The 25,629-nt window shown below is 43.0% G+C and overlaps 2 protein-coding genes across 6 annotated transcripts; one reads left to right on the forward strand and one right to left on the reverse strand.

The window, feature by feature from the left end:
* Nucleotides 1-3,411: 3,411 nt before the first annotated feature.
* Nucleotides 3,412-14,782, reverse strand: FAM114A2 (family with sequence similarity 114 member A2). Of its 3 annotated transcripts, none has more exons than XM_033005991.2 (14): nucleotides 14,599-14,782; nucleotides 12,865-13,076; nucleotides 12,551-12,650; nucleotides 12,008-12,103; nucleotides 11,624-11,736; nucleotides 10,558-10,692; nucleotides 10,234-10,392; nucleotides 9,489-9,612; nucleotides 8,406-8,485; nucleotides 7,568-7,693; nucleotides 7,223-7,362; nucleotides 6,386-6,458; nucleotides 5,756-5,809; nucleotides 3,412-5,017 (listed from the first exon to the last, which is right to left on the reverse strand). In XM_033005991.2, exons 2-14 carry the CDS (start codon nucleotides 13,072-13,074, stop codon nucleotides 4,919-4,921), a joined length of 1,509 nt encoding a protein of 502 aa, XP_032861882.2. In that variant the 5' UTR covers nucleotides 13,075-13,076; nucleotides 14,599-14,782; the 3' UTR covers nucleotides 3,412-4,918. The 3 variants fall into 3 exon arrangements, with proteins under 3 accessions (XP_032861882.2, XP_032861880.2, XP_042645908.1); XM_033005989.2 differs by lacking the exon at nucleotides 14,599-14,782 and adding an exon at nucleotides 14,393-14,502; XM_042789974.1 differs by lacking the exon at nucleotides 14,599-14,782 and adding an exon at nucleotides 13,254-13,844.
* Nucleotides 14,517-24,661, forward strand: MFAP3 (microfibril associated protein 3). Of its 3 annotated transcripts, none has more exons than XM_033005995.2 (4): nucleotides 14,517-14,620; nucleotides 15,038-15,301; nucleotides 18,707-19,168; nucleotides 20,555-24,661. In XM_033005995.2, exons 3-4 carry the CDS (start codon nucleotides 18,889-18,891, stop codon nucleotides 21,298-21,300), a joined length of 1,026 nt encoding a protein of 341 aa, XP_032861886.2. In that variant the 5' UTR covers nucleotides 14,517-14,620; nucleotides 15,038-15,301; nucleotides 18,707-18,888; the 3' UTR covers nucleotides 21,301-24,661. The 3 variants fall into 3 exon arrangements, with proteins under 3 accessions (XP_032861886.2, XP_032861888.2, XP_032861887.2); XM_033005997.2 differs by having other exon boundaries at nucleotides 15,038-15,267; XM_033005996.2 differs by having other exon boundaries at nucleotides 14,527-14,563.
* Nucleotides 24,662-25,629: the final 968 nt, after the last annotated feature.

The following is a 25,629-nucleotide window of genomic DNA, read 5'->3' on the forward strand; positions in this document are numbered from 1 at the left end:
GGAGAGTGTTCGTGCCAGCTCCCATCTCACCAAGGGGACCAAAGTCCTTCCCGCGAGGCTCAGGCATGACGCCCAATTGCCATCCCCAAGAGCACACGGAGCGTGAGCCATGAGGGGGATGCTCCCGCTGCACCCCCTGCTTCACCCTGCCCCCCTGCTCTGCTTCTCCAGCCTGTAAAACTGATACACAAGTCTGTAAATCCCCTTGATGACCCAAGGGAGTCAGGAAAGTGACTTACCTGGAGCTGAAGACGACAAGTGGCCTCCTCGATGCCTGGCTGGCAGCTACCTAGGATCTGGGTATTTGAGTGTTGCCGTCTCCTCCCCAGTCCCACTTCCAGAGCAGAAAAACTGGCTCTGCCACCCGCCATGGACAGCACATGACACGGGGAACATGACCAGTCCCATGTGTACCTGCAAGAGGCATTGCCTCCAGCACGGGCAGGAGCAGGAAGACCCTTTGTAAACAAGCCAGGACAGCTCTGGAGGCTGCAGACATCCAGAGGGACCAGCCCTGGGATGAGGGAGGGCACTGGGGACTCTGTCTGGGAATGTGCTATGGTCAGGACCCTGCTGGAAGTCGAGAAGAAGGGATTTGGGGGTGTTCTTAAAACCACGGTGAGAGAAACCTCCAGGCAGGTCCTTTCTCCCCTCTTGGTGGGAGGTGTCGGGTGGCTCCAGGAGGTCCAGGCAAGGCCAGACCCGGCAGAGCTCAGCACTCCCAGCTCCCTCTAATGCTTGTCCTTGCTGCTGGCTTTCACTCCAACATATCATTAAGCAAATACCTGTCAGCAGAGAGCAGTTACCAGCAGGTCTAAACACTTGCATAATGTGCTTCCCCTCTAATGCAATGTCCTCATTTCTAACAGCACCAATATGGGATAATAACAGTAGCAATAATGTCAAGAAGGGCTTGTGTACCTGAATGCTAATTTGTTTTCTCCACCTAATAAAAGGTGTTACTTCTCCCGCAAGATTTGCCCCATTTAAAGCCTTCAACTCTACACCAAAGTTGCTCCCACAATCATTTGACTTAAATTTACAGTAATTGCAGCATGCGTGGAGCCCCCTCCCACTGAGCAAGACTAACCCTGGGTAACTCATGCAGAGAGCAAGCAGCTGTACAGAAGTCACTCGTCCCAAAAACCTGGACGTGTCTGCCCCAGGCCTCCTCCATCAGAGCCTGCACCAGCGCCAGATGCAGAGCAAGAGTCCCCTTGGCAGGGTTAGATCAGAAATAAGGGATAGGTTTTAAGAGAAAGGGTGGATAAGCCCTGGAGCAGCTCAGCAAAGCCAGTAGCAACGTGGCCATTACTGCCAATTTTACAATTAATAGCAGTGGTGCTTTCTAGCAGAGATGTCTCAGCTCACGCACGAATCATTCGGGGAACTCCCGGCAGCAGCGCTCAGTCTTGGGGCAAACGGTGGCAGCAATCCCGCCTGTCCCAGTGTGACGCAGCCAGGGAACTGGGTACAGCGGGGGAGCTGGGTGGAGATGTGCACAGGGAGCACAGCGTGGGCCCCTGGGCAGGACCCAGGGAGGCTGTTTGGTGTTGGGACCGGCTGGCATCCAACCCCGCTCCTCGGAGCAGCTCCTGCCACCTCAGGAGGATCCTCCCCCACAACCACCGTGCTCGACCTTATTTTTACCTGGTGACCTCATTGCTCGCTCCCTGCCAGCCCCAGCTGGGCTCTCGGTATTCTGATGCAAGGGACCCAAGCCTGCAGCAGCCCAGGGGACAGCCCTGCGATCGCTCCCTGGACGTGGGGACAAAAACCATCACCCTTGGGTGACTCTTGGGGACCACCCCGGCCGTTGGACCAGACCGCAGCCACCAGCATCTTCCAGCACGGGGGCGGCTGCCACCACCCAGCAGGACAGGGAAGAGCGGCAGCCGCAGCCACTTCTAGGTGCCAGCCCACAAACCCCGCGGGCTCTGCTCCCACCCCACAGCTGGCACAAAGCTGCCCTTGAAGGAAGGAAAGCAACCTGGCAGCCAGCACCTGACCTACCGGCACACGGCCACCTCCGAGCTGCTGCCAAAGTGCAGAGCTGCGAGGGACTAGCAAAACTCCCAGAAAACGTTAATTAGCACAGCACTGGGCACTTAGGTCCTCCATTTCTGGGCCAAGAAGCCTTTGGCTATAGAAGACCAATCTCTCTGTTTAAATCACATCATCGTAGACCACTGTTTATTTAGGATCCAGTGTGCACACCTGGGAAGGAAATGCCGGAGCTCTACTCCTCCTACCATTTCTCCCTTTCCTGCCTCTGAGTCAGGCCATTTAATTTGTGCTGCGAGTGACCTGGGACAGCTGTCCCCTTGCTCCAGGCCACTGTAGCTGCTGCTTCTTCCAAACAAGGACAACTGCTCATCCCGTCTGTGTCAGAGGTTTTGCTGCTACTGAACGTGCATGGTTTAATAATGAAAGAAATCAGTCCCTAGGAAGCTGGTTGGGCAAGGGCTGGGAGCAAGTCCCGAAGCCCACCGAAAGGGCCGAGTCTTTTTTATATTTGAAACCTTTCCACAACAGCTGCCAGGAAGCAGCTATTACAGCTGCAAGTAACAGAATCTCTCCCAAGGAAAGAAAATAATTGTGGCTTTTTTTTTTTTTTCACCCTCCAAGTCACTGCCAGCATCTTAGCTGACTCTTATCTATTCTCAGCCACCTCTCACCTCCCCAAACGCTACCAGAAGTGCTCAAATTACTGCCAGCTCTCATTAGGTTCATGCGCAAGGCAAGGCCGAATGACAAGACCTCCAGACAGTTAGATGCTGAATTCTGATTAACCCTTTGGGTAGGAAGATTTCAGCAACTGTGGAACTGTTTTTGTTGGCTCTCTTTCACAGTCCTTGCGCTGGCACACAAGTGGAGCTGGTGCACGTTTGATTATTGGCTGCTATACCAAAATGCAGGTGGGCATATGACTGAAAGAATTACTGTCTGCATCTTTAATAATTAAGAAAATGAGGTGAAGGTTTATTTTGAACTACACTAAAGCACTGCGGGTCAGTAGAACACATCTTCAAGAAAAGCAGCTGCTGCTTCATAAAACCCCATTATCTTTATTTCTTCTCTTTTGACATTTCTGTAAATTTTGGATTTGTGGCAGGAGCAAAGCTGCCATTTTGCACTGATGCAGGAGTCAGGAGCTCAACTGTGGGAGCAGGCTCTCACTCCCTAGCCTGGGTTCAGATCCCTCTCTCCCATAAGAGCCATGAGAAAAGCCCCAGCTGTCCTGGCCCCAGAGCAGCACCCAGCCCTGCCCCACAAACCACAGTCAGGGCTGAGAAGAAAAAAAAACACAGTTCATTCTTCTCGTTTCATTTGTGCCCACTGCTATCCTGATAGCTTTTAACTGAAACAGTTGTCAAAACAAATCCTTTCTTTAATAATGCTACCAACCAAAAAAGGAAAAATAAAATAGTTTATTGTAGTGCAGATTTTTTTACCCCAGACACACTTCTTTCAAGTCTAGTTGTCTTTAAGATGCAAAAAAAGACTCTCCCTTTAGAGATCTGATCAATCTAACCACAACTAAGGCAAGGCTTTTTCCATATATATGAAATCAGAAGAGCATTAGCCAAAAGGTATTTTAATAATAAAAACACTTCTCTACTGCACAAATAGAGCAGAGGAATGTTAAGCCTTCAGTACAGCAGAAATGTGCAAGACCTGCTAAAACCCAGAGGATTTTCAAAATGGGATTTGAGCATCATTGTTACCAATGAGCAAGTACAGAGGCAGGTGTGACACTCGGTCACCTCTGGTTAGCTATTCTGGACCTCTTGAAGTTCTGTTTTAGCTGAGCATTTCTGCTCTTGTGATTCCAACAGAGGCTGCTCCCTCCCAACGGGCAAGCTCAAAAGATAGAAATTGCAAAAAGGAACAAAGCAAGGAACTTTCACAGCACAAAGAAACAGATACGATATGTGGAACAGCTTCTGAGACAAATTAGGACTCCTGCTAACACGACCAAATTGCTTCCTCTCCCCCTACTTTAATATACCTTCCAAGGAGCATTTTATTATGGTGTTTTTTACACAGAAACAGAAGAAAAGCAGTATCTGAGTTTGTGAACAGTCTGCAGCTGACATGTCAAGCTGCACTGAAAAAGGGGAATTCTCCTGCTAAATTCTCTCATTAAATTACCCAAGCACAAATCAATCCCTTTTAACCAGTCCTCATTTATTGCTATAAAGCCAAGTACCCACATTCTTAGGGCCACATCAGCATTTTCCCTGCTCGTGCTGAAGCAAGCACTCTGCAAGAGAATGAGAAACAGCACCCTAGTGAGAGTCCCTGTCCCACATCCCTGGGTCATTAACAGACAACTTCAGGAAGCTGGGGCTTCTCTTCAGCAGCAACTGCTTGATAAAGAATCCTTCCTGCTCTATTCTTTCTGGCCTAGGAACTGCAAGGTTCATAATCATAAATACTTGCCTTCTCTTGCACCTCCTATCCAATATTCACTCTGACACGAACGCAGAGCTATCAGGAACCTAATTATGTCTCTCTGACTTAAAAATCACACCGTGATTTTAGCTAACTCTCTAACTAGCCAGCTGCTACTCTTTTCTCCAGCTTTGTCTTCACAGGCCAGAGAGCTTCTCCAAAGAGCTTGTTAACATATACAGCAGAGCTATTTCAGTGAAAAGATACAGACAGTCCATGAAAACAGAGAAGCAATCTGCACTTTAAGTCTGTCACGTTGTCCACCAGCCTGGACTATGCTAATCACATCTCTCAATGTGCTCTAAGAGCTGTCATTGCCAGACTGCATTTAATCACCGTTCTTGCAGCAGCAGTGATCAGAGTTAATCTTTTTCCCTTTAATAAGGGCTATTACATCATTCTCCAGCATGGAAACTACGAAGTGGGAAGGTCAAAAAGTTCTCAATTAGAAGGATTTTTATTACTGTGATAGTTCTGTTCTAGCCTCTATCAGAGAGATCTGCAGTACAGGCAGCAAGAGCTGGAAGGCATCTTGGATATATGAAGCACTGTTTGAAGCCTATGAAAACAAAAATCAAAATACACACATGAATAATTATGCTACCAATCAGCTTTACTAACCACAAACTCATTTCAAACAGCATTGATTAATGCACACAAGAAGCAGAAGCCTAGTGCTTGTCAGATTTTTAAGGTTTCATTCTAGAAATCAATTTAATATTAAATTTTTGAGGGGCTTTATGCCAATAGGCAAAAAAGCAACTGTATTAAAAGTCTGCCAAACAAGGTCAGGCACAATCCAAATGAAGGATACTGTTTTCAATAACAGATAAGAAGAATTTATTTCAAAGGGAAGCATAAACATGCTCTGGCAGGAAGGAAGAACACACACCAACTGGAAACACCCTTTTCCTAGCACACCTCAGAAGTTTACAAGCACTGAGAACCAACCTTACAGCTTGGTAGTGTTGGGACCCTTGCATACTAATTTATGAGCTTGTCTAAGGTTTGACTTTGGACATTTAAATTCTAGAAATCCAGACTGCTGAATTGAATATGTACCTTCTGACCCATCATAACTGTCAGCTGAGACCACATAGGGCTCACTCTTCATTAAGTAACATCTCTTGTGCAAATCTACAGACATTTATTAAAACATTTAAGTTATTAGATAGGTAAGCAGAATCTTAGACCATGGGTTAGAAAACTTGGCACGCACAAGGATACTGAAGTGTAAAAAAATAGCATGTCTATTTTTAAAGTATTAGCTTAAAGTTTTAACTTTAGCATAACTGACCTCCAAAAACACTCCAGTGATTAAGGGATTAAGCACATCTGCTTTCTCTTTGACCTGCAGAGATCAGACGTATATTATCCTGATTGAAAATTTGATCACATTTCTTCAAGCAAGATAAAGCTAAACCCTCAGTAAGTTTAAAATCACCATTGCTCCCTTGACTATAGGAAAGCTAAGTCACAAGCTGCAGAGGACCTGCCTTGTAGCATGCAAATAAGAACATATGCCTAACACAAGTCTTGCATGAATACACACATTACATCTTCAAATGGACTGTGGACAACCGGAGAATTGAGATAATGATATTATCTTCAATAGCACCCAAGTGTTTTGGAAAATCCACAACAGGATCACAAAACTTATTTTCTTCTGTCTCCTTAATGTCAACACCAATTCCACCACCACCCCACCCCCCTGCCACTCTGTGCCAGGCTGATTGCAGCAGGAGGCATTCCAAAGCTCAGCATATATTCAGCTGCCAGGTTGGGGAACACTGACCCAGATCAGTTCACAGGGCAACAAACTGCATAAATAAATGTGCAAAACACAAAAAACAATTTGTTGTAAAGATCCCAAGGCTGTAATCAACTAACCACATCTCATTCCTAAGAACTATGGTATAACACTTACACCTGCAGTCGTTAAGCATGTGGTAAACTCTTTAGAGAAAGTTGACAGTTCTTTACACAGCACAATCGTCATCCTATGGAAGAAGAGTGGGAAAATCACGTAGTAAATACAGTCTACAGGAATAACTTTCCTTTAGCATTCTTCTAAACCACAAATATCTTGTTTCCATGCATATAAAGCTAAATGAAACCAAAATTGGTATAGCACATAGAAACAGTGTATGAAGATTCAGAAGTTTCCCAACTAAATTTGGGAAAGGAAAGATGGAAAAATAAGTATTTAAAACTGAAGATCTGAAACAGCATTCAGAGGAAAGACACATCCATTCGCTAAGGAACAGTACTAACTTGCCTTTTTTGACTGACAATTGCCATTTTCTGAATTGGAAAGTACTGCATATTTCATACACTTGACAAGTATCTCCCAATGTAAAAGAAAAATCTCATGTTATGCATTATTGTAAGACCGATCTACTAACTAGTTGCAGTAATTTTACAATATCATGTACCTAACATACTAACTGATTAAGAAAGAGGTAATTAAGAATCACTTTAATACAGCTGTTTTGTCTTATTTTAAATGGCTATCTACTAACTAGCACAAGCTTAGAGCAAACATTCTTCTTGGCTATATAAAGGCTTTCAAGTAGGGTTTCCTCTTTCTTATCAAGAAATGTCTTCAAGATGAAAGAAGGAGACAGCTGAATTCTGTTGGAAAATACTGATGCTACATATGTGGAATTTCAGAGCCCTGCATCCCATGGATTTGTAAAGAATTATTAGACAGATTAATCAGTATGTAATTATATGCTACACATTTACTAAGAGATGAACTTACTGCGATAGAGACTTGGCTCTGTCTGTGGCTGTCACCTCTTGTTTCTGACCATGTAGAAACAAAGCTGCAGTTTTGTGAAACATTTCAATGGAGCATGCTGTCAGTTCAGCCAGACTTCTTATAGCAAACGCATGAATATCCTGAAAGAGTTAAAAAGATTTCCCCTACCATACAGAAACTAGCAGCTTTTATTATTTAAAACAAGTAAATCACACAATATACTATCACTACACTGCCTTTTCAGACCTCAGAATCTGCACAGAAATAGAAACCCACAAACTCTGCAAATCACAACTGCAGCCAGATAAACACTCCACGGTCAAATATTCCCTTCCTCTCAGTTACCTCCACTGTTTTTTTAGCATCATGGTCACCATCTCTGGATTCTACTTCTTGGTTTTCTTTACTCTCTTCTTCTTTAGGAAGACTACTGTTGAATCGTGCTATCCATTCATGAGCAGATGTCCTCACCTGTATGAAGATGTGCCATAGTATTCAATAACTGAAACAATGCCCACCCTACACACAAAAAACCATGGAATATTGGATCTCTCTAGAGGAAGGAAACAGCTATGACTCCTGAGCTAGTGAGAAGACCCAGGACAAATGATCCCAGTGCCTTCGGGACTTTGTAGAGGGTTGGCTGCACTGGTGTAGTCAAGGGCAATCATTTCTCTAGCACCAGGTGCTGGAGTTTACCAGCAAGATGACAACTAGCAGAGGTGCTTTAAAAACGTATCTGCAGAATGCTGCTGCCACTTGGTGGATCTGAAGGGAAGTGAAATGAAGGCAAGAAAGGCAATTCTACCTCATACCAACTTCTAAACATAGTAAAACCAGCTGGTTTGTACCAAGAGGAGGGCTTCAATTCATGACTGTAGGTTGATTTCACTGTGGTGCCTGAAGGCTTACTGTTCCCAGTTATCTTTGCCACCGCCTATAACTGCCCAGTGACAGGGCAAAGACACGCTGGTGTCTACTGATTCAGAGCCAAAGACAGCACAGAACATGATTTTGCCCCACAAAGTCAAAGGAAAAGGCCCATCTCTTTTGTCTACCATTGCTAAAAGATCAAACACATGGCTTCTTTCCATGTATTTGATATTTTCACAAGCAAAGCAGGACTGAGAACCAGTTCCTGTGAGGAATCTCTCCAGCGTTTAGAAGATGGGAAATAACTCACCACGATCAGTTTGTCCGGTTTTGAGGAGATACGCAATTCTGAAAACAACTCTGTTACTTCTTTTGTGAACTCTTCATCTCCTAAAAAACAGGAAAGGTTAAAGAATCCACACAAAGAACAGATATGGGAATAAGCAGCACTTCAATGCACTAGTTCTGCACAAGTCTGCCAACCGTTTCCTTTATTTCTCTTCACTTCATCATCACCACAGGCAAGAATGCATTAAAACACATCTTTTTAAATACAATTTATAAGGTAAGTCCTGAAAAGGTGGAGACAGCAGTGGCAGAAGGTTAGCTTTTGCTTTCTCGGTTCTGGTTTTGTAGCAAAGGTAATTCTTTTTTTTTTTTTTTTTTTTTTTTTTTTTTTTTTTTTTTTACAGGCAGAATTTTATAACACACTAACTTGTGCATCACCTTGGAGAGTCTGAAATATCACTTAAAAGCCTATGGTTCTCCTACTATATGGCAGGGCAGATGTTAACAGTGGGGGGAAGGCTGTGAGATCCATCACATGCAAATATAAAAGACACATTAAATGTTAAATGATAGCAAGTGCAGGTGTGTAAGCCCTCCCTGATGAGCCATTTAGGTAAAAGCAATGCAAGAAATTTACATTTAAATCTGCATAATCTTCAAGAATCGATGGCTCTTGTGTATGGAGGCACCTTTGAGTCTTTTGGTCTGTGTGACTAATTCTCATTTTAAAAATAAATAAAAAGGCTTTTTGCTCTCCCACAGGTTGGACAACTCTATTCACAATCTTTCCCTCGTGGTCAGGGAAACCCAGCATCTCTTTGAATTTGCATCTTGGCTCAAGGTCAGTTGTATGAACTGCCCAGGAGTCAAGCAACTCTAATCCTGCTCTGACAATAAATCGTTCCTGCTACAAAAAATTAATGCATAGCAGTTTTCCAGAGATAAAGGGTATTGCTACCTGTCATGCTGCTGGCCACAGACAGCTTTAGGATTAAGCATCCAGCTAAAGAATAACTTAACATTGGCATCATTCCCATTGCTAGTGATCAGGGCTGGCTGGATCTACACTGAGAATTTCATTGAAAAGAACCTGGGGCTCTCTTACCCTTCTTTTCTTCCTCTTCTTCTTCAAAGAATTCAGGTAAAGAAAATGCTTCTTTGAGTTGTTCCATTTCCTCCTTCAGTGCGCCCAACTCTTCTCCAGAGAGGGCATTTAGAACTGATTTCACCTAGTTAGGGGCAGCATAGCCAAAAAGAGAATCATAAATCCAACAAGAAACAGGATGGATGATGCAGCACTGGTTTACACTGAATGTAAAAATGTCACCAACTGATGTTGATGAGAAAGTAGCATTTTCCTACAGGAAGGAGTGCAGGGAAAAAGACCTATTTGTGAAGCCCCATTAGGTAATAATGGATTCTTAAGGAGTTATTCACTTTTTTTATGAAAGAAATTTGAATGATTTCTGAAATTGCATGTTGACCTGCCCTCCTCCTTGCCCAAGACAGAGAGGACAATCTGTGCTGTGCTTACAATACTCTTTTTCTTCAGACCAAGGCACAAAACAAGTGGGTATGAAGAGAGAATAACGTGGGAAAAGTTGTTGAAGACATGCAGGAACTGAGGCTAGTTGGGTAAAGAGAATGGCTTTAGAAGCTGATGAGAAGACATAATGCTCCCAGGGTAAACACAAGATCACAATGCAGGGGTCAAAGCAAAGTTGTGTGATCAAGCTTTTTATAGAAAGTTCTAAGCACTTGACTTTACATGTATATACATATATTTCTAATCTTTTTTTTCCCTGCTAGACTGAATTCAAAAGAGAAGGCAAATTGCTCAAGGCCATTACCTTTGATTCACTCTCTCTGGAAAGCATCTCTAAGGCCTCCAGATGCGAAAGACCCTGAAACTCATCAAACAGTAACCCATAATGGGCTTTCTTCTCTGTAGCCATGGTAACCTCAGTAGCTGTCTGCTGCTCTTCTTTCTCCTTTGCCTCTCTTAAGACCTGAAAAAGAAACGCAGAGGCCTCAGGTCAGTGCCAGAAGATATAGAATATGGGAGGAGAAGGCTTTTGGTTCAATAGTAAAAATGGTTGCTTAATGACAGGACTACAAAAGAAGGGAGAAGAAATGGGAGAAATCAATGAGGAACGGATATGGAACTGCCATACCTGAGATAACGTAGAGTTTCTGTTCATTAGGCCCTTTGTTTTTTTGAATCCAGGGTCTCCCTCAGCTATTACATCCATTGTCTTTTTCCCAATGAACTCCAAGGCATCCAGACCTCCACTAATAACACTTTTTCCCTATGAATCAGATTTGGATATAGATATAAAACTCAAAGAAGACTATACAATTGAAGAAATTTACTTGGGGGATTTACATCAGCAATGTTATGCCAGACACTCATATAAAAGCCAAATTGGTCCTTGTCAGCCTAAAATCCAACCCTAATCGCCACAAATTGAGCAGAAGGACATGGGAAGAGCCACAACACACTATCATCCAACAGTTTAATATATCACTCAGACAGCTGCAGCAATCTGACGGGAAATACATTTTTATTTTGTGAACAAGCTGATTCTCAGCACATTAAAGTATTTAGTTCCCATCCTTCCAATCAGAAAACATTAAACCTGTGGGGTTTGGTTGCTAACTCTTGTTCAAGCCTTAAAAGCAGAAGCAAGCTTTCCATCTGCGGCTCTTTCAGATTCACAGGCAAATTGACAAGACAGAAGATCACAAAAGCACAGTTTCTAAGGATAATGGGTTCCTCTGAAGTGATTTTCTCATGGTCACAGGAGCAAGCTGATTTCCAAGGAATCTGGGCTAGTTTCACAGAAATTTTTGAAGACGAGACTGGATTTCATCTCTAGACAATTCTGTAGAAATCAGTGGAAATATTCCAGGAATGAGTATGACCCTGCATTTACCTGAGTACTCTAAAGGAAGAGAGCAGAGATAACAGAGTACGGGTGACATGCACGGGAATGCATGCACCACACAGTCTGCCATTAGGTTTTGTTGTTATGTATAAACATTTAATACAGAACTATCAAAATTCAAGACAACTTACACATTAAGTGCCAGTTAGAAGCAAGGCACAAGATAACCTTTATCTGCAGGTTGAAACAATTTCTCACCATTCATCCCACAGGAAGTCAAAATTAAAAGTTTCCCCTTACAATGCTTCAGATGAAAGGCAGAACCCCCTTTTCTCCTGCATTCCCAACTCACTGTGCTTTGGACAGCAGTAGAGATGGTTGATAAAACTCCAAGAGCCCCAGCAATAGGAAAGGAACTGCCATCATCAACTGCATCTGTGCTGCTAGCACCAGGATTCTCGCTTCCTGCATCAGAAGGCAGAAAATTAACTTCCTCACTCCCCAAAAAAGATCCTGTCAGCTGCAGAGTGGAGAAAATCAACAAACACCAAGTGTCAGCCAGGAGAAAGGTTAGACTTGGGATTCTTTTCCTACCCACTTTTCAGAGTTAACAGAAGTAAGCAATATAGTATTATTTTAGCAGAGAGGTATCCACCTCAAGATGCAAAGTAAGGTGATGTTATTTTGGGGCTGATGAGAAATATTTAATTGTTGCTCTTATGCAGTAAAAACTGACCTCTTGTAGCATCTCTAGTCTCCGAAGTGATTTCACTAGGACTGGGGATCCCAAGGGTTGTTTCTGCTTTTTCTATGACATTTGAAATACCTTGACCTAGAGAAGACAGCAGTATTACTTTAACCATGAGCTACAACAGAAATCAGAACAGAAACAGGATTAGGGCTGCATATTGTTTTTTATTATTCTGGATTCCTTCTGTTCAAGACCATTTACCCAGCACTAAAACCTACTACTATCCATCTTGCTTACGAATGTTATAAACTCAGGTTTCAACTCAGCTTTTAAATCAAGTTGTAAATACCAGCTGAAAATTATATAAACGCTTTAAAAACTTGAAAGTAATTTTGGCTGTGCATATCTCCTTAATCTCACTGTGCCTTTTGGTACAAGTTTTCCCCATTACTTGAACAATTCTCTTGACATTTTTCCAATAATTGCTGCTATAACAGAAATCCCCTTCTCTATAAACAAGCTCAAAAGCACTAACTTGAGACATGAAGCAATGTTAAAATATTTATCAAATACCAGAAAGAGCCTTACCTACAGTGGCTACAGTAGCAGATGCAGTTGACAGAAGAGATTTCCCCCAGCTTCCCCAGTATCCCCATCCTGTCTGAACTGTAGCAGGAGAATCTGAGACCTTTAATGAAGAAAAGCAGAAGAGTGATGCGGGTATTATGGTGAGGAGAGGAACAGAGCAGTCTTTGATGTGCAACTTTTGTGCAGCTTTTTCTTTTCAGATAAACAGTAATGTGAATTTTCAGAAAAGGAGTGGGGCTTATGATCAGAATTATTCTGTGCTCAAAGCCATGAAATGTGAAGTCATGTCATTCAGAGCAAGCACAGGAACATACCTTGAGGGTTTCAACTGCAGGGTTTTCTGTGACAGCAGGCTGGCTTGGGGGTTTGGGCTCAGGTCTTTTCCGAGTCATAGGCACAGGCTCAGGCTTTTGCTCTCCCTGTTCATTGCTCTCAGCACAGCCAAGTTCCTCTGCTTTCTGTTTGTTTTCATCTTTGTAAGATGTTTCTTCTTTCCGATTTTCACAGCTGTCTCTCTCAGACATGACTACAACATCCATGGAAAGAAAAGCAGAAAACCACTGCCTTGTATACTCTGACATTAGTTCAAAAGCATCACATTTGTGTTTTAAATAATTAAACACAACTAAGACAAAAATCCCTTTATGTTGCCACACATACCCTCACAGATTATGTTTTTAAAGGAGCATGTACACCGAGTTACCTCTGAAGAAGAAATGTCACACTTGGAAGTTCAAAGTCCCACAGAAACACGTCAGTTTATCTAACTGACATACCCACACGCTCTCTGCGGGAAACGAACAGGTTGCCAACTCCAAAAAGCAAATAAAAGGTACAAAAGGCCTTCTGGATAATTAATCCATGACTTGCTTCACTGACAAAAAAAAAAAAAAAAAAAAAAAAAAATTTGGGGGGATGGCTGCTTCGAAGAGTGCCGGATACGGATGGGGATAACTGTCAGAACGCCGGGCAGGTAGGGAGGCAGCAGCTGGTTCGCTTCTGTATTTAGGGCTGAGCTTTACCAGGTCATTAAATTCACCCAGAATTTGAAATGTGCTCCAGCTGCCACAGCAACCAGCCCCGACATCGCACGTCGGGGATGACGGTGCCAGTGAACGGGGCTGCTAGGCTGCGGCCAGCTCACAGGACAGTTTTCTCCCTCCTCCTGGCTTGGCCTGCAGCACTTTGCCAGCTCCAGGGCGGTAACTGAAGGCAGCAGCAAACAGGGACAGGCAGGGCCGTGCTGAGCACCCCCCAGCCCTCCCACCGGCACTAAGCTTCGTCCCCAGATGCCATCAGGGCAGCCACACACACCCCCCACACACCCCCCCGAGGTTTCGTTGGCTTTAAGCGAAAGAGGACAGCACAACAGGATGGGCAGCCGCGGGTGACAACTTGGGGATCCCCACCCCATTTCCCTGTAACGAATCTCCTCTCCCCCTCCCCACCGCCCCCCCCCCCCCCCGCACCCCCACAGCATCACCAGCACCCCCAGGCCTGGCCGGCTGCCTCCGGCACCCAGGTCGCACCACTGGGCCCGGCCCCACCCGGGGCTTCCCTCCATAACCCCGAAATGGGGCTGCCTGACCCACCGATTCCCTAAAGCCCCCCTCATGGGACTCCTACCCCATAAGGGGACCCCCAGGAGCCCAAACCCCCACACCCCCCCCATGATACCACTTGCCCATAAAAGCGCCCCCAGGGGGCCCGAAGCCACCTCCCCTTGGGTCTCGCCCTCCTACTGAGGGCCCCTTCGAGGCCCTTATGCCCTCCCAAGGCCCGCTCCACCGCCCCGATCCCGGTGCCGGCCCCCCCGACGCCCCAGCGCGGCGCTCCCCTCACCGGGCGGACCGCAAACCATCGAGGCGAGGCGCAGAGCGGTCCCCACCCCCCGCTGACCCCGGAAGCTCGGCCCAGCCCGGAAGGGCGGCCGGGGGAGCACGTCCGGGCGGCGGGGCCGGTGGCGGCGGCTGGCGGGGGCCGGGGCTCGGCCGTTCTCCCTCCCTCCTCCCGGTGAGAGCGGCGTACCGCCACCTCACAGGCTTTACCTGGCGACGTCGGAGCCGGGGGGTAGGAAAACACGGCGCAGCGGCGCGCAGGCCCTCCACGCACCCCGCCACCCCCCGCTCCGGCGGGAGAAGCCGGGGGCCCGCGTCACACCTCCGTGTTTTGGCACGAAAATGCTGCGGGAGGGGAGGAGGGGGTGTGAGTGTGCTCTCCTAGCGTGACGTCGGGGCCCTGTGACGTCAGGCCGGGTGGTTGCCTGGCCTGCGGGGGGGGGGGCGGGGGTGCACGTCGTGTTTCCCGCTGCCTCGAGCAGCCAGGCTTAAGAGCGAGGTTTTTCCACGAGTGACCGTGGGGGCGGGGTGAGGGTCGGCAGGGGACAGCGTTTCTGCTTTGTGGAGGTTTGTGCCCGGTCGTTTTTAGCTGGCAGAGGGGGAAAAAAAAAAAAAAAAAAGGCTGAAAAAGGCTGGTTTTCGTTTGCAGCCTATCCCACGGCCTGCGCGAGTTGCCACGGGGACATGCATGCAGCAAAATGCCGCGTCCCGCAGATTTGCTCCTTACCTTGGCTTGGAAGGTGTGCGCCGTGCAGAAGTGATCCCTTTAGGCCTGTGGGGTGTGCGTTATTGGCGGTTAACTTGCTGTGAATGCCAGAGCACGTTTCCACATCGTGTGCCAGAAGTGGCAGCCGGTCAGAGTGGTCTGGGGTCTGTCAGGTGTGTCCCAGTTTATTGCTTCACATCTCTCCAGGTATGAAATGATGTTATAAGCAGTGAATGTAAAGCCATATAACTTGCAACCTCTTGGGCCCCAATTTTGCAATGCCTTATAAATGTGCATAGTTTTAAGTGCTATCAGTACTTCCATTGACCTCAGTGGGACTACTTATGGTACTCTAAGTTAAGCACAGATACACTTTTTAAGGATAAGAGCCAAAGATGACTCATAGAAGCATATGCATCATGGATTTCTATCTTTCCAGTACTATTTGTTGTTACAACTTACGGTTTAATAAAGGTTAAATATGTTGAGCTCAACTTCAGGTTCAGTTGTAAAATAGCCAGTTTCTGTTCTGCACGTTTACTTGCTTGGGCTTAATGCTTTCTTGAAGAATTGTGATGTTGGCACTGTTCACGCTTTATCCTTTTTGAATCCTTTATCAGCTCCAGCAGCTGTTTTGCATAAGTGTGATAGTTGAAGAATATGGATTTCACAAATCATTTTATTTTTCCCAGCACTTTGCAGTGAGAGATCATTGTCTGCTTAGCAATAATGGCATTTCCAAAAGCGAAATGTGACAAACAATTTCTAATAAATCAGACCTCGAAGAGTTTAATAGTAAAACTCAATGACCCATCACCAATGTTTTATACATTATGCAAGCTCAGTGCAAATATAGTGGAGAGCATATGCAATTACAGAAGATAATTATCTTATTCTTATGAGGGAAAATGTTGCTGAGTATTTCTTGTGTTAAATAATTGACTGAGGTTTCTAATGTCATTTTAGGAAGAGTGTCAGACACTTGGAAATTTAACAATTTAAATTTAATAATTTAAAATGACAATAACACAGGCAAAGTACAGAAGGTACTGGAATTATTCTCTAATAAATCTAAAACATTATTAGTTGGGAGTTTATTGTTTTAGAAGACTAAGTTATTCTGTGCATTTGATTTGATACTGAAGACGACTGTCTTCACTTCTGAACTATCATCAGCTGTGATTGCATCAAACACTGTGAAGTCAAGTCTTGATGCAAGCAAAAGCCATTAAGTGCAGTGACATTTTTAATTGAAGGCAGCTGGGTTGTGGAGTGGTATGTGCTGAAAATCAGCAACCACTGTGCCTCATTTGCTAGCGCAAGCTGTGACGGAGTCTCTAACGGTAGCTCCAGCAACCCAGATTTCAGTGGTCCACAAACTGCTACCAATCCCCAGCCTGCCTTTAAGACATCTGCACAGGGTTACCAAGGTAAACAGATAGTTGTCAGCAACCTTCTGAAGGCTCTGAAGCACTCTGAAAATACAAGGGGTCTGAAAAAGGAAGGTTAAAACCACTCCTTCAAGCAGAATAGTTGGTGATCAGCAGCAACCTTAGTATTGGGTTTTTTCAGACTTGTGCAGTTGGTGTGGCTGGGATGCTCTTCTCCAGAGGCTGCAGGAATCAGTAACACTTTCCCTAAAGCGTAACTGGTGGAAAACAGGAACAAAAGAGGCCTTTGTACTGTTTTTAACCATGTAGCTGTGGTAAAGTAGCTTCTTCGGCACAACAGTATAATGGAGTTCTCAGTGCTGGTCTCATCTTAAATGAACGGACAAGAGGCATGATAGAAAACAGAGTGGGGCCAATCAAAAAAAGAAGAGGGCAAATGAAGGGATTGGTGTTTACAGAGAAACAAGTAGAGGGCCTGTTTTCCAGCTTCTCTTGCAGGATTCAGTGGGTGAGTTGGTTAGTCAAGCTTGAAGGAGAGTTGCACACAGCTATCTTCTTTGCCTTCTTTGTTAAACTAGTTTTGACAATAGCTGCAACAGAAGTGGATCAGATAACATGTTTCTCATCAGGTGTCAAGTCTGGAATCTGGTTTGACCTTTGACAAATTAATTTTAACTGCAAAAAAAATTCCTGGTCTGGGTAGTGTGTTATCAGCAAATTTTCCTGTTCTTGAATATGCTTAATTTTTCTCTGCTGAAAAGACAAATAGTATGAATCACCTGTATTTATTTCTATTATTTTTCTTAAGTTATAGGATTTCTGTCTGTTTTTGGCGGTGTTATCTAGTGATTCTGGAAGGATGAGAAGTGTTTGCATTATTTATTAAGAAAATGTGTTCCTTTGTATTGTGATACGTATGAAATGCAACTCTACTAGCATTTATTATTGGTAGAAGAAAAGATGATCATTTTGGAGTCACACAGTCAGTGTAATGAAGTGAGATATTCTTTAAGATAACGTTTCGGTTTGTGGCTTCTGTACTTTGTAAATTGTTTTTTAGGGCTCTGGATCAGTCTAGATGGAATCATAACTTCAGGGAATGGGTATTGGATTAGAAATCGTCTTGAGTCAGGCTTCCAGGAAAATTGATTACAGATTTTCTCTTATCAGTGTCATCTCATTTTGTTACAAGTTGGTTCTGTTCTGGCTTTTAAAAAAGGAAAATCCTTGTGTGCAAAGAATATGAAGTTAAAGGCTAATGTCTTATGTCCTAAGATATATTTTAAAATAAAATTTAATTAAAGATATCTTAAGATATCTTTTGTGCACATTAATTTGAAGAGTGTGAATTCTGTCCCTAGACAAAATAATTTTTCAAATTGCTGTGAAATATGGTGCAGCATTTGGGTAGAGAAGGAGATAAACAGGATATGACTGCTGAGAAGTAGCAGCATAAAGTAAAAGATTTTCAACAGGAGCTTATAGTAAAACAAACAAGAAAAAAAGAGGCAAGACAGAAAATACAGCAGCAGCAGCAAGAGAGATTGAAAAAACAGAAGTATGTTTAGGCATCAGTGTCCTGATACTCAGAAAGGGACTTCCTCTCTGCGGCTGTAGATAACTGCCAAGAGGGTTTTTCCAACACAAGAAATTATATTATGTAATGTTTGGACATCTAACAATGACTGTGCCTCTAAAATCAAGTAAATAGATGTATAAATGCTAAAAATCAGATGTCTGTGGGCTTTGTTTTTTCTCTAGATGATAAACGTAAGACTGGCTTTAGAAGACCAGGGCTTAAAAGCCCTTTGATATTGGTGGGGAGGGAGGCAGAAATTATTTCCTCTTTCTTGCTTTTCTTTCTCTATTAAGAAAGCTCTTTTCCTCTGTTAACAAATGCAGAATCCACTTTCTGATCCTAGAGATAGTTACTCATTTTGAGTAGTCTGAGCAATTTGTTCTTTTTTAAAAACCTTTTTCCTCCTAATGATTACTGTTCATGAGATTATTTATTTGGATGGGTAGATGAACATCTAGAAGACTGAAGTTTGTGCTAATGCCTTCTTACCCTCGTTTCATTACTGTGTTCTGAGAAAATCTCTGATTTGGAACCTCTCAGATGACAGTTTGTATTATGCTAATCAAAATCTGTTTACTGGAAATGAAATTTGAATACGCCATAAGCTTGCTATCATTAATAAACTTTTTTTTTTTTTGTCAGTTGGATTTCCAGTTTCTGCTTCCAGTATTGATGGTCTTGAAAGTACATTTGGATCCAAGACATTTTCTATCACTGAACGAATCAAGAGCCTCCTCTCCTATCTCAGAGCAATACAGACAGCTTAATATCATATGACCTCATTTCTTCAAATTAGATGAAAAAAGAATTTTCTCTAGCTTTCCATGAAGCTCAGCTATTGCCTGTTAATTTTGACTGTTAGTGCTGATCTTTCAATTGGATTTACACTGGAAAATGTAGCTTTTAATGGGACAGTTGCTTTTAGTTCTTTCAATGCATCACTTCATACAGTGTCTCAAGCTTTAGTAAGTTCTCCAGCACACCATGATATCATAGCCAAAGAGGGGACCAGTATTTTAATTGAATGTAAACTGAACATCAGCCAGTATGAATATATTCTGTGGTATAACTCCAGAGGACACCTGCTTGAACAGAAAGATGAAGGTGAGCTTTCCTGCTGTTTTCTGTCCTTCAGTATTCCCCTTTTATACAGTATCTGAAAGCCTCGGGGACTTTATTATTGTTTTCTCTTCCTATCCTCCCTTTTTTTACAGTTGGGAGGTGAGGAGAGAGCAAGACAAAGCCCTTTGCCCTCTGAGATGTGAATTATACCCAAATTCTGACCTAGCCCATCCATCCTGCTGTAGTGCCCCACAGAATCATTTCATTCATTAGGCATCACTGTATTCAATACAGAAGAAATCAACCTGCATCTGACCAGATACTAACTAATGTTTGTTTTTATTGTTGCTCTGGTTTATATTATATTTTTCCAAACACATGAATTACACACAGTTCTCCACAACTTGTGACCTTTCCCAGCTGGCAGTCAGTGCTCTAATTTTGTTACAGGATTATTTAAAGCATGGGGTAACTTATTGCATTTATTTTCTGGTTTATGCACCAGTAAGACTGTGGAAACTAATGCAATTTGTAATGGCCAATGATGAAATACATGCTATTTAACTCTTTTGTACAGAGAGAGAATATCTTTTCCTAGCCATTGGCTCTTGTAGTTTGTCCCTGTAGTTTTTAATTTTCAAAAAATAATGCCTTTTAGAGATGCATGTGGTTTTATTTACTCTATGAGTATTAATAAAGGTCATCAAACTAATTGATAGGATCTTCTCAGAGGCCATCTTTCTGCTTTAAGTATTCAGTAAGCTCTTTGTAGTAATAATGTCACCTGGAGATTAGTTCAATGTAGAGTAATTAGAAGAATGAGTTATGAAAACAGTTTTCCCCCGAGTTATAAATGTGTAGGAAATACTGTATAAAGCTAGATTCTTTTATTGATTTCTTTTTACATGGGTTTTGTATATCAGCACTGCATGCTCAGCAGAAGACTGTGTCTCGAGAAAATCCTGGGTTCTTTTGCCAGCAGAGCCATTTACAGACTGTGATCTTTTTCATGGGTCATTTGGCTTTTGACTCCGAACATATAGAAAGTTAGACTTTATAGAGGACAGTCTTTCGACATAGTGTTCCACAGTGAGTGAGAAGCGTGAGTAAAGTATTCCCTGTCAGAAAGAGCTAGCAGTCCAAAAACATACAAGAAAGTGCAGGTGAGAGAAAGGAGAAAAACCGATGTAACAAGCGTGCAGAATAATTTAAGCTGTAGGACTGGTAACTGGGTTATAGCTTTCTGTATCACAAGCATGGAAAGGAAGTTTCAATCCTTGGTGTGCTGCTTGTGTTATAATAGAAATGGGCTGCTTCTAAGCTCCAGCTTAGAAGCACCTCCTGTTGATGGAGCAAACAGCAAGTTTCTAGTTCACCTAGTGATTTTTTTTGTTTCACTAACTCAGTTTATTTCCTTTGAATCTCCAGGTGGCCGGTGGAGGATTGCTGATAATTCCCTTAACATCACAAAGGTCAGCTTTGCTGACCGGGGGCGATATACGTGTGCAGGTGTTAGTCATAATGACACCTTGTATTACACAGTCACCTTGAGGGTTATCTTCACCTCAGGAGACATGAGTATCTACTACATGATTGTGTGCCTCGTTGCCTTCGCTATCACCCTCATTTTAAATATAACCCGCCTGTGCATGATGAGCAGTCACCTCCGCAAAACAGAGAAGGCTATCAATGAGTTCTTCAGGACGGAAGGGGCTGAGAAGCTTCAGAAGGCTTTTGAGATAGCCAAGCGTATCCCTATCATTACATCTGCCAAAACACTAGAGTTGGCCAAAGTCACTCAGTTTAAGACCATGGAGTTTGCTCGGTACATTGAAGAGCTCGCCAGAAGCATTCCCCTTCCACCTCTGATCCTTAACTGCAGGGCGTTCATGGAGGAGATCTTTGAGGCTGTGCGAGTTGACGATCCCGATGAAGTTGGGGAGGAGGAAAAACAGACCCAAGGCTGCGGTACCCAAGCTGCAATATACCCCGTCAACCCAGAGATCAAGCGCAGCGATTCACCAGCTGGAGATTCAGACGATGGGTCCATGAATGAGCAAGGCCAAGAGATAGCTGTCCAGGTGTCCATTCACCCGCAGTCAGAAGTGCAGAGCATTGACACTGTTTCTCACGACAGCTGCCAGTTTGCACCTTCTGAGGAAGGCGCCTGCTGAGCCCAGTGGTACGCTGTTGTGCAGGAAGCACAGCTGACCCTTGGATACTGTGAGCAAGGGGTCTGCAAACGAGCTGCCTCAGTCCCATATGCACAAGAATTTTCCAAATTTCAAGGTGCCAGAACTGCTACTGAAATCTGTATTTTCTGTCAGTGTTGATCTAATAATTTCAAGTCTGTTAGAGAAGGCCATTTGGAATATTGTGCAGTGGCTTTTCTTTTTAAAGCAAGTTTGCTATACTTAAAATATTTACAAAAGAGGAATTCTTTGTCCTTGGCTCCTTGGTAGCTTCTGATACTTCTGACTTGTATTAGAAGTGGCCAAGCTGAGCAGTACAGCTTGCAATAAGATCTTTTTCTTTGTGAATTCTTTCTTCCTTCACAAAGTGGAGCTGGAATTCCTTTGAGTCAGTGTTGTCCGGATGAATTGTGTGCTCTTTTTGAATTGCCTCTTGGTGCGTGTAGCCCATCAGAACCATGGTGAGCTTGAACAAACCTGTTTTGTGTCGTGTGCTTCTATGTTGCTATCAAAATGTACTGTACTTGGGAAAAGAATAGGACTAGGATCTGCTGCTGGATTAAATGAATTGTTGTAGTTTCAAAGCAGCTTAGAGAACAACCAGGGGGTCTCAGTTTTCCGTGCATCTGCAAAAACCCTTGTGCATACTCTAGTGTATGGAGAGCAAATAGTTGTTACAAAGCTTGTCTCTCAAACTTGGTGCTGATTGCCAAAGCGCCTTACCCTGGTTCTATCTTACAGAGCGGAGCAGTAACAGCACTGCCAGCATTGTCTTTCTTTTGACTTTGCTGATTTCACTCACTAGAAAACCCAAAGTTTTATATTGTATTTGACGTTGTTGTGAGAAAAGAATGACAGTAATATGTAGTGGCATAATTTAAAAATTAATTCATCTACACATCAGGTGTCTCAGACACATCTTTCTGAATAACATTACAATAAAGGAGGTGAAAAGTAGTGACACTCACTTTTATCTGGCTAGTACTTTCAGAAAGCCGTTGAGAGAGTGGTTAGTGGAGGGGTTGGCTGAGCTGTTTGCCAGCCACTGTTTACAGGAGTGGAGTCACTCACTGAACGTGCCCTGCCTCGTCAGCTGAAGAGGGCTGGCAGAAGGGAGAGGTGCAGGTGCTGACATATGTACACACACAAGTACTTCACCAAGGATCTCCCACACAGCTTCCTCAGCTGTAGAGATCCAGCCTCAAGGAGTCAGAGTGCAGACAAGAATCTAGTTTCTTTCACTCTTTGGTGCTGATTTTTTTTTTTTTCTCCTTAACGTTTGTAAGTCGTATCACTTAAATAGCATTTTATATTCTGTTGAGATTTAGTAGATGTAAAGCTTGTAAGCACTCCACAAATTAATTTCTTACAACTACTGGAAGCATATTGCCATATAATTTTAACAACTTGGCAACAGGAGCACCATTTAATTTCCCACAACTCTTTTTTTCTTTCCTTATTATTACAGAATTGTCAGTTGAACAAGTGATTCTGGATGGCTGCTCAGGATTCTTAAGAGGATTTGACATTACATTTACATGAGTAGAGGTGGAAAACAAGCAGGCAGAGTGGTAATAACAGGGTGCGGCCATCTGTTGTAATGTATGCTCATAACAAAGGGTCTGAACAGATTATATGTATCGTATCGTATCAGAGGATGGGAAAGTGAAGCATCTATTACTATTTTAAACCACCTTCTGGGCAAAGTTCTGCAGTCAGCCACCATCAAGTGCAGCCTAGTTGGCTTTGGCGTGTTGGGTAGGAGTGGTATTTGTCAGGAAGGAAGAAAATTGCTAGCCTTGGTTGTAGTAGCATTCCCACCAGCTTGGTACCATTTCCAAGACTGTAGCAAACTATCAGCTTCAGGAGAACAAAGCCTTCTGTAGACCCTTAGAATAGCTACTGCCCTCAACAGTAGCTTCTTTCTTGCTTCCATAGTTTGATGGCACTTTATGTTCAGGTGAAAAGTTTGTATAGTTTTGTGTAACCTGTCTGGTTTCTTTAAGTTTTTTGAGGTGATCAGTGTTAAACAATAGTCTTGTGGATAAATGCCTAGTTTTCTTAGAAGCCCTGCCAGGATGCTGCTGGCTTCACTTCTGTGCTACAGCGAGGTCTGCGGGTTTGTTGCACATGCATGAGTGGAGATTTGAGGAGTTGCATCATATTAGATGTCCTAGTTGAAAGAGATGAAGGCTACAAGAGAGAATGAACTGTTTTAATTTCCTTTGTGCCACAGGCCATCAGGATTGTACCTGACCTGCCTTTTTTACCCGTAAACAGCTCTCCTTGCTTCTGTGAAACTGTTGCATTATATGTGGCAGTAGCATCTTGGACATTTTGCCCTGAACTACGTTTGCAATGTGGAGATACAGCTACAAAATCAAAGCTCCGTTTAATTGCTTCCTAAGGACCGGTTACGCAATTGTGATTGACAGATGTCTCATCAGAAGTGGCAGCTTGCAGGCAGCAGAATGACACTAGAGGTGTTTCAGATGGGTGTCAGGAGAGCAATTTCTAGATTAATTCAATCTGTTATTTGATTTTTATACTTTATTTACATAGCTCCAAGTTCTTACTAATCATAGTTACTTGGTGTCTTTGTGTGTCCTGTTGCTGGTGGAGAGGAAAGAATGATCATGCATAAAGGTCCTCAGAAATGCAATTGCAGTGTCAATTGCTGGATAGTAACACTAAGAGTTTTGCTGAATTACTCCACTATTTTGTTTGCTAAATTAATTTCATTCCTGGGAAGGAGGCTGTTTTGTAAGGATTTTGGTAAATCAGGAGTACTTACTAAATGTAGGAACTGATCCTACTCCCGCTGAATTCAATTAGAGCAGATTTAAAGCTCTAGTGTATTTTACAAATGATATTACAGGATTTTTATGCATCTGAAAGCAAAAATGTTAGTGATGTTACACTGTAAGTGTAATTTCCAGAAAATGAAACCTGATACTGGTTTCCAAACAACTTGTGAACTATACTTGTTAACCTGAGTAGATGTGCTCTTAAATTTGATGCATCTAATTGAACATTAACATTGAAAGATGATGTAAATGTCAGTGTTCCTCTATTAACTTTTTGTAGGATGAGAATCTACAGTGGTTTCCTTGCTTTAAACTAAATTATTTGACAATCACAAGGCTATTTTTCTCTTCTTTGTGACTTACTTTTTATTTTAAATACTGTTAAATGTACTTGTTATCCAAGAGTACCTGAAACTAACTTTGTAGTGGTTATTTGTATTACCTGGATTGTAATGTAACTGTTTAATGTAACCACATAGGATTTCATACTTTCATAAAATGAATTAGTAGATTTGCAAAATAAATTAAAAACAAAAGCCTCGTTTAATTAGGGTTTTCTTTTTATCAGTAAGGGGTGACAAGTGTCTGTTTATTTGAGGTTAAAGAGCAACAGTATTCAAGATTGTTGTTAGTCAGCCTGACAAAGCTTGCTAGGATATTCAGTTCTCTGATAGACCATTCCTGCTATGACATCTCTGGGTCTGTAATTTTTTTATGTCTCAGAGTCCCCAGTAGCATCTGTAATAATTGTTACCAGCTGCATAAACAAATGGTAACAGACCTGAAATGGTTTCAGGAAGGCCCGTGATTTCACTTTTGCAAGCTAAAAGAGTGATTGTGAAGTGCAGTGACAATCAGCCGCAAACCTTTATTTTCTGTTCTTAGCTTTTTCACGGGATTGTACTATTCTATATTGTAATCACTTCTTTTTTTTCAATCTTTCTCAAAACTCAGTATATTTAGCCTTCAGGTGACCAAGTTCGTATTGCTGTTCTTCCACTGTGTTGCTGAGGTAGCATAAAGAAATTTGCACTCCTGTGCCAAGGGAAGGGTATGGGTGGCTCTCGCCCTGCGTCCCTAGAGCTGGAGAAGATGTAGGTCTGACTTTACCCTTGCTCTGTGCTAGCCAGTTTATTAAATTACACGGGGAGGGAATAGCATCCCCTGGAGTGCTGTGCTGACCAGGCTTGGGTCCCTGATCCCTTTGCAATCAATTCAGAGTATCAGACTCTGCCAGGGTATGATCTCAAGCGCCTACACAAGGTGCTTACCTATCACCACTGGTTACACCGGGAAGCTGTTTCCCATGTGAGTGTCTGATCCTGCATGATAATGGATGTCTTCTGTATGCCAGCCTGGAGCACTGAATAAAAGTGCCCCTAGTTAAGTTTAAACTACAAGTCTCCTAACCCCAAACAGCAGAAATCCAGCTCGCTGAGAAACCCTCTATAATATAGTCGGTGCAGTTGTACAATGTGAATGAGAGCAGACTTCACCTACATTG

Source organism: Tyto alba, unplaced genomic scaffold (genome assembly GCF_018691265.1).
Source record: "Tyto alba isolate M040663 unplaced genomic scaffold, T.alba_DEE_v4.0 Super-Scaffold_17, whole genome shotgun sequence".
NCBI lineage: Eukaryota > Metazoa > Chordata > Aves > Strigiformes > Tytonidae > Tyto > Tyto alba.

Excerpts from the sequence above, each read along its gene's own strand:
- FAM114A2 (XM_033005989.2), bottom strand. Across the intron at positions 7,694-8,405 it reads AACCGGACAAACTGATCGTG|GTGAGGACATCTGCTCATGA; the intron begins GTGAGTTATTTC and ends ATCTTCATACAG. Across the intron at positions 5,810-6,385 it reads CATGCTTAACGACTGCAGGT|GTCAAAGAGAAAGCAGATGT; the intron begins GTAAGTGTTATA and ends TGATCTCTGCAG.
- MFAP3 (XM_033005995.2), top strand. The coding sequence starts at position 18,889 with ATGAAGCTCAGCTATTGCCTGTTAATTTTGACTGTTAGTGCTGATCTT. Across the intron at positions 19,169-20,554 it reads GCTTGAACAGAAAGATGAAG|GTGGCCGGTGGAGGATTGCT; the intron begins GTGAGCTTTCCT and ends TTGAATCTCCAG.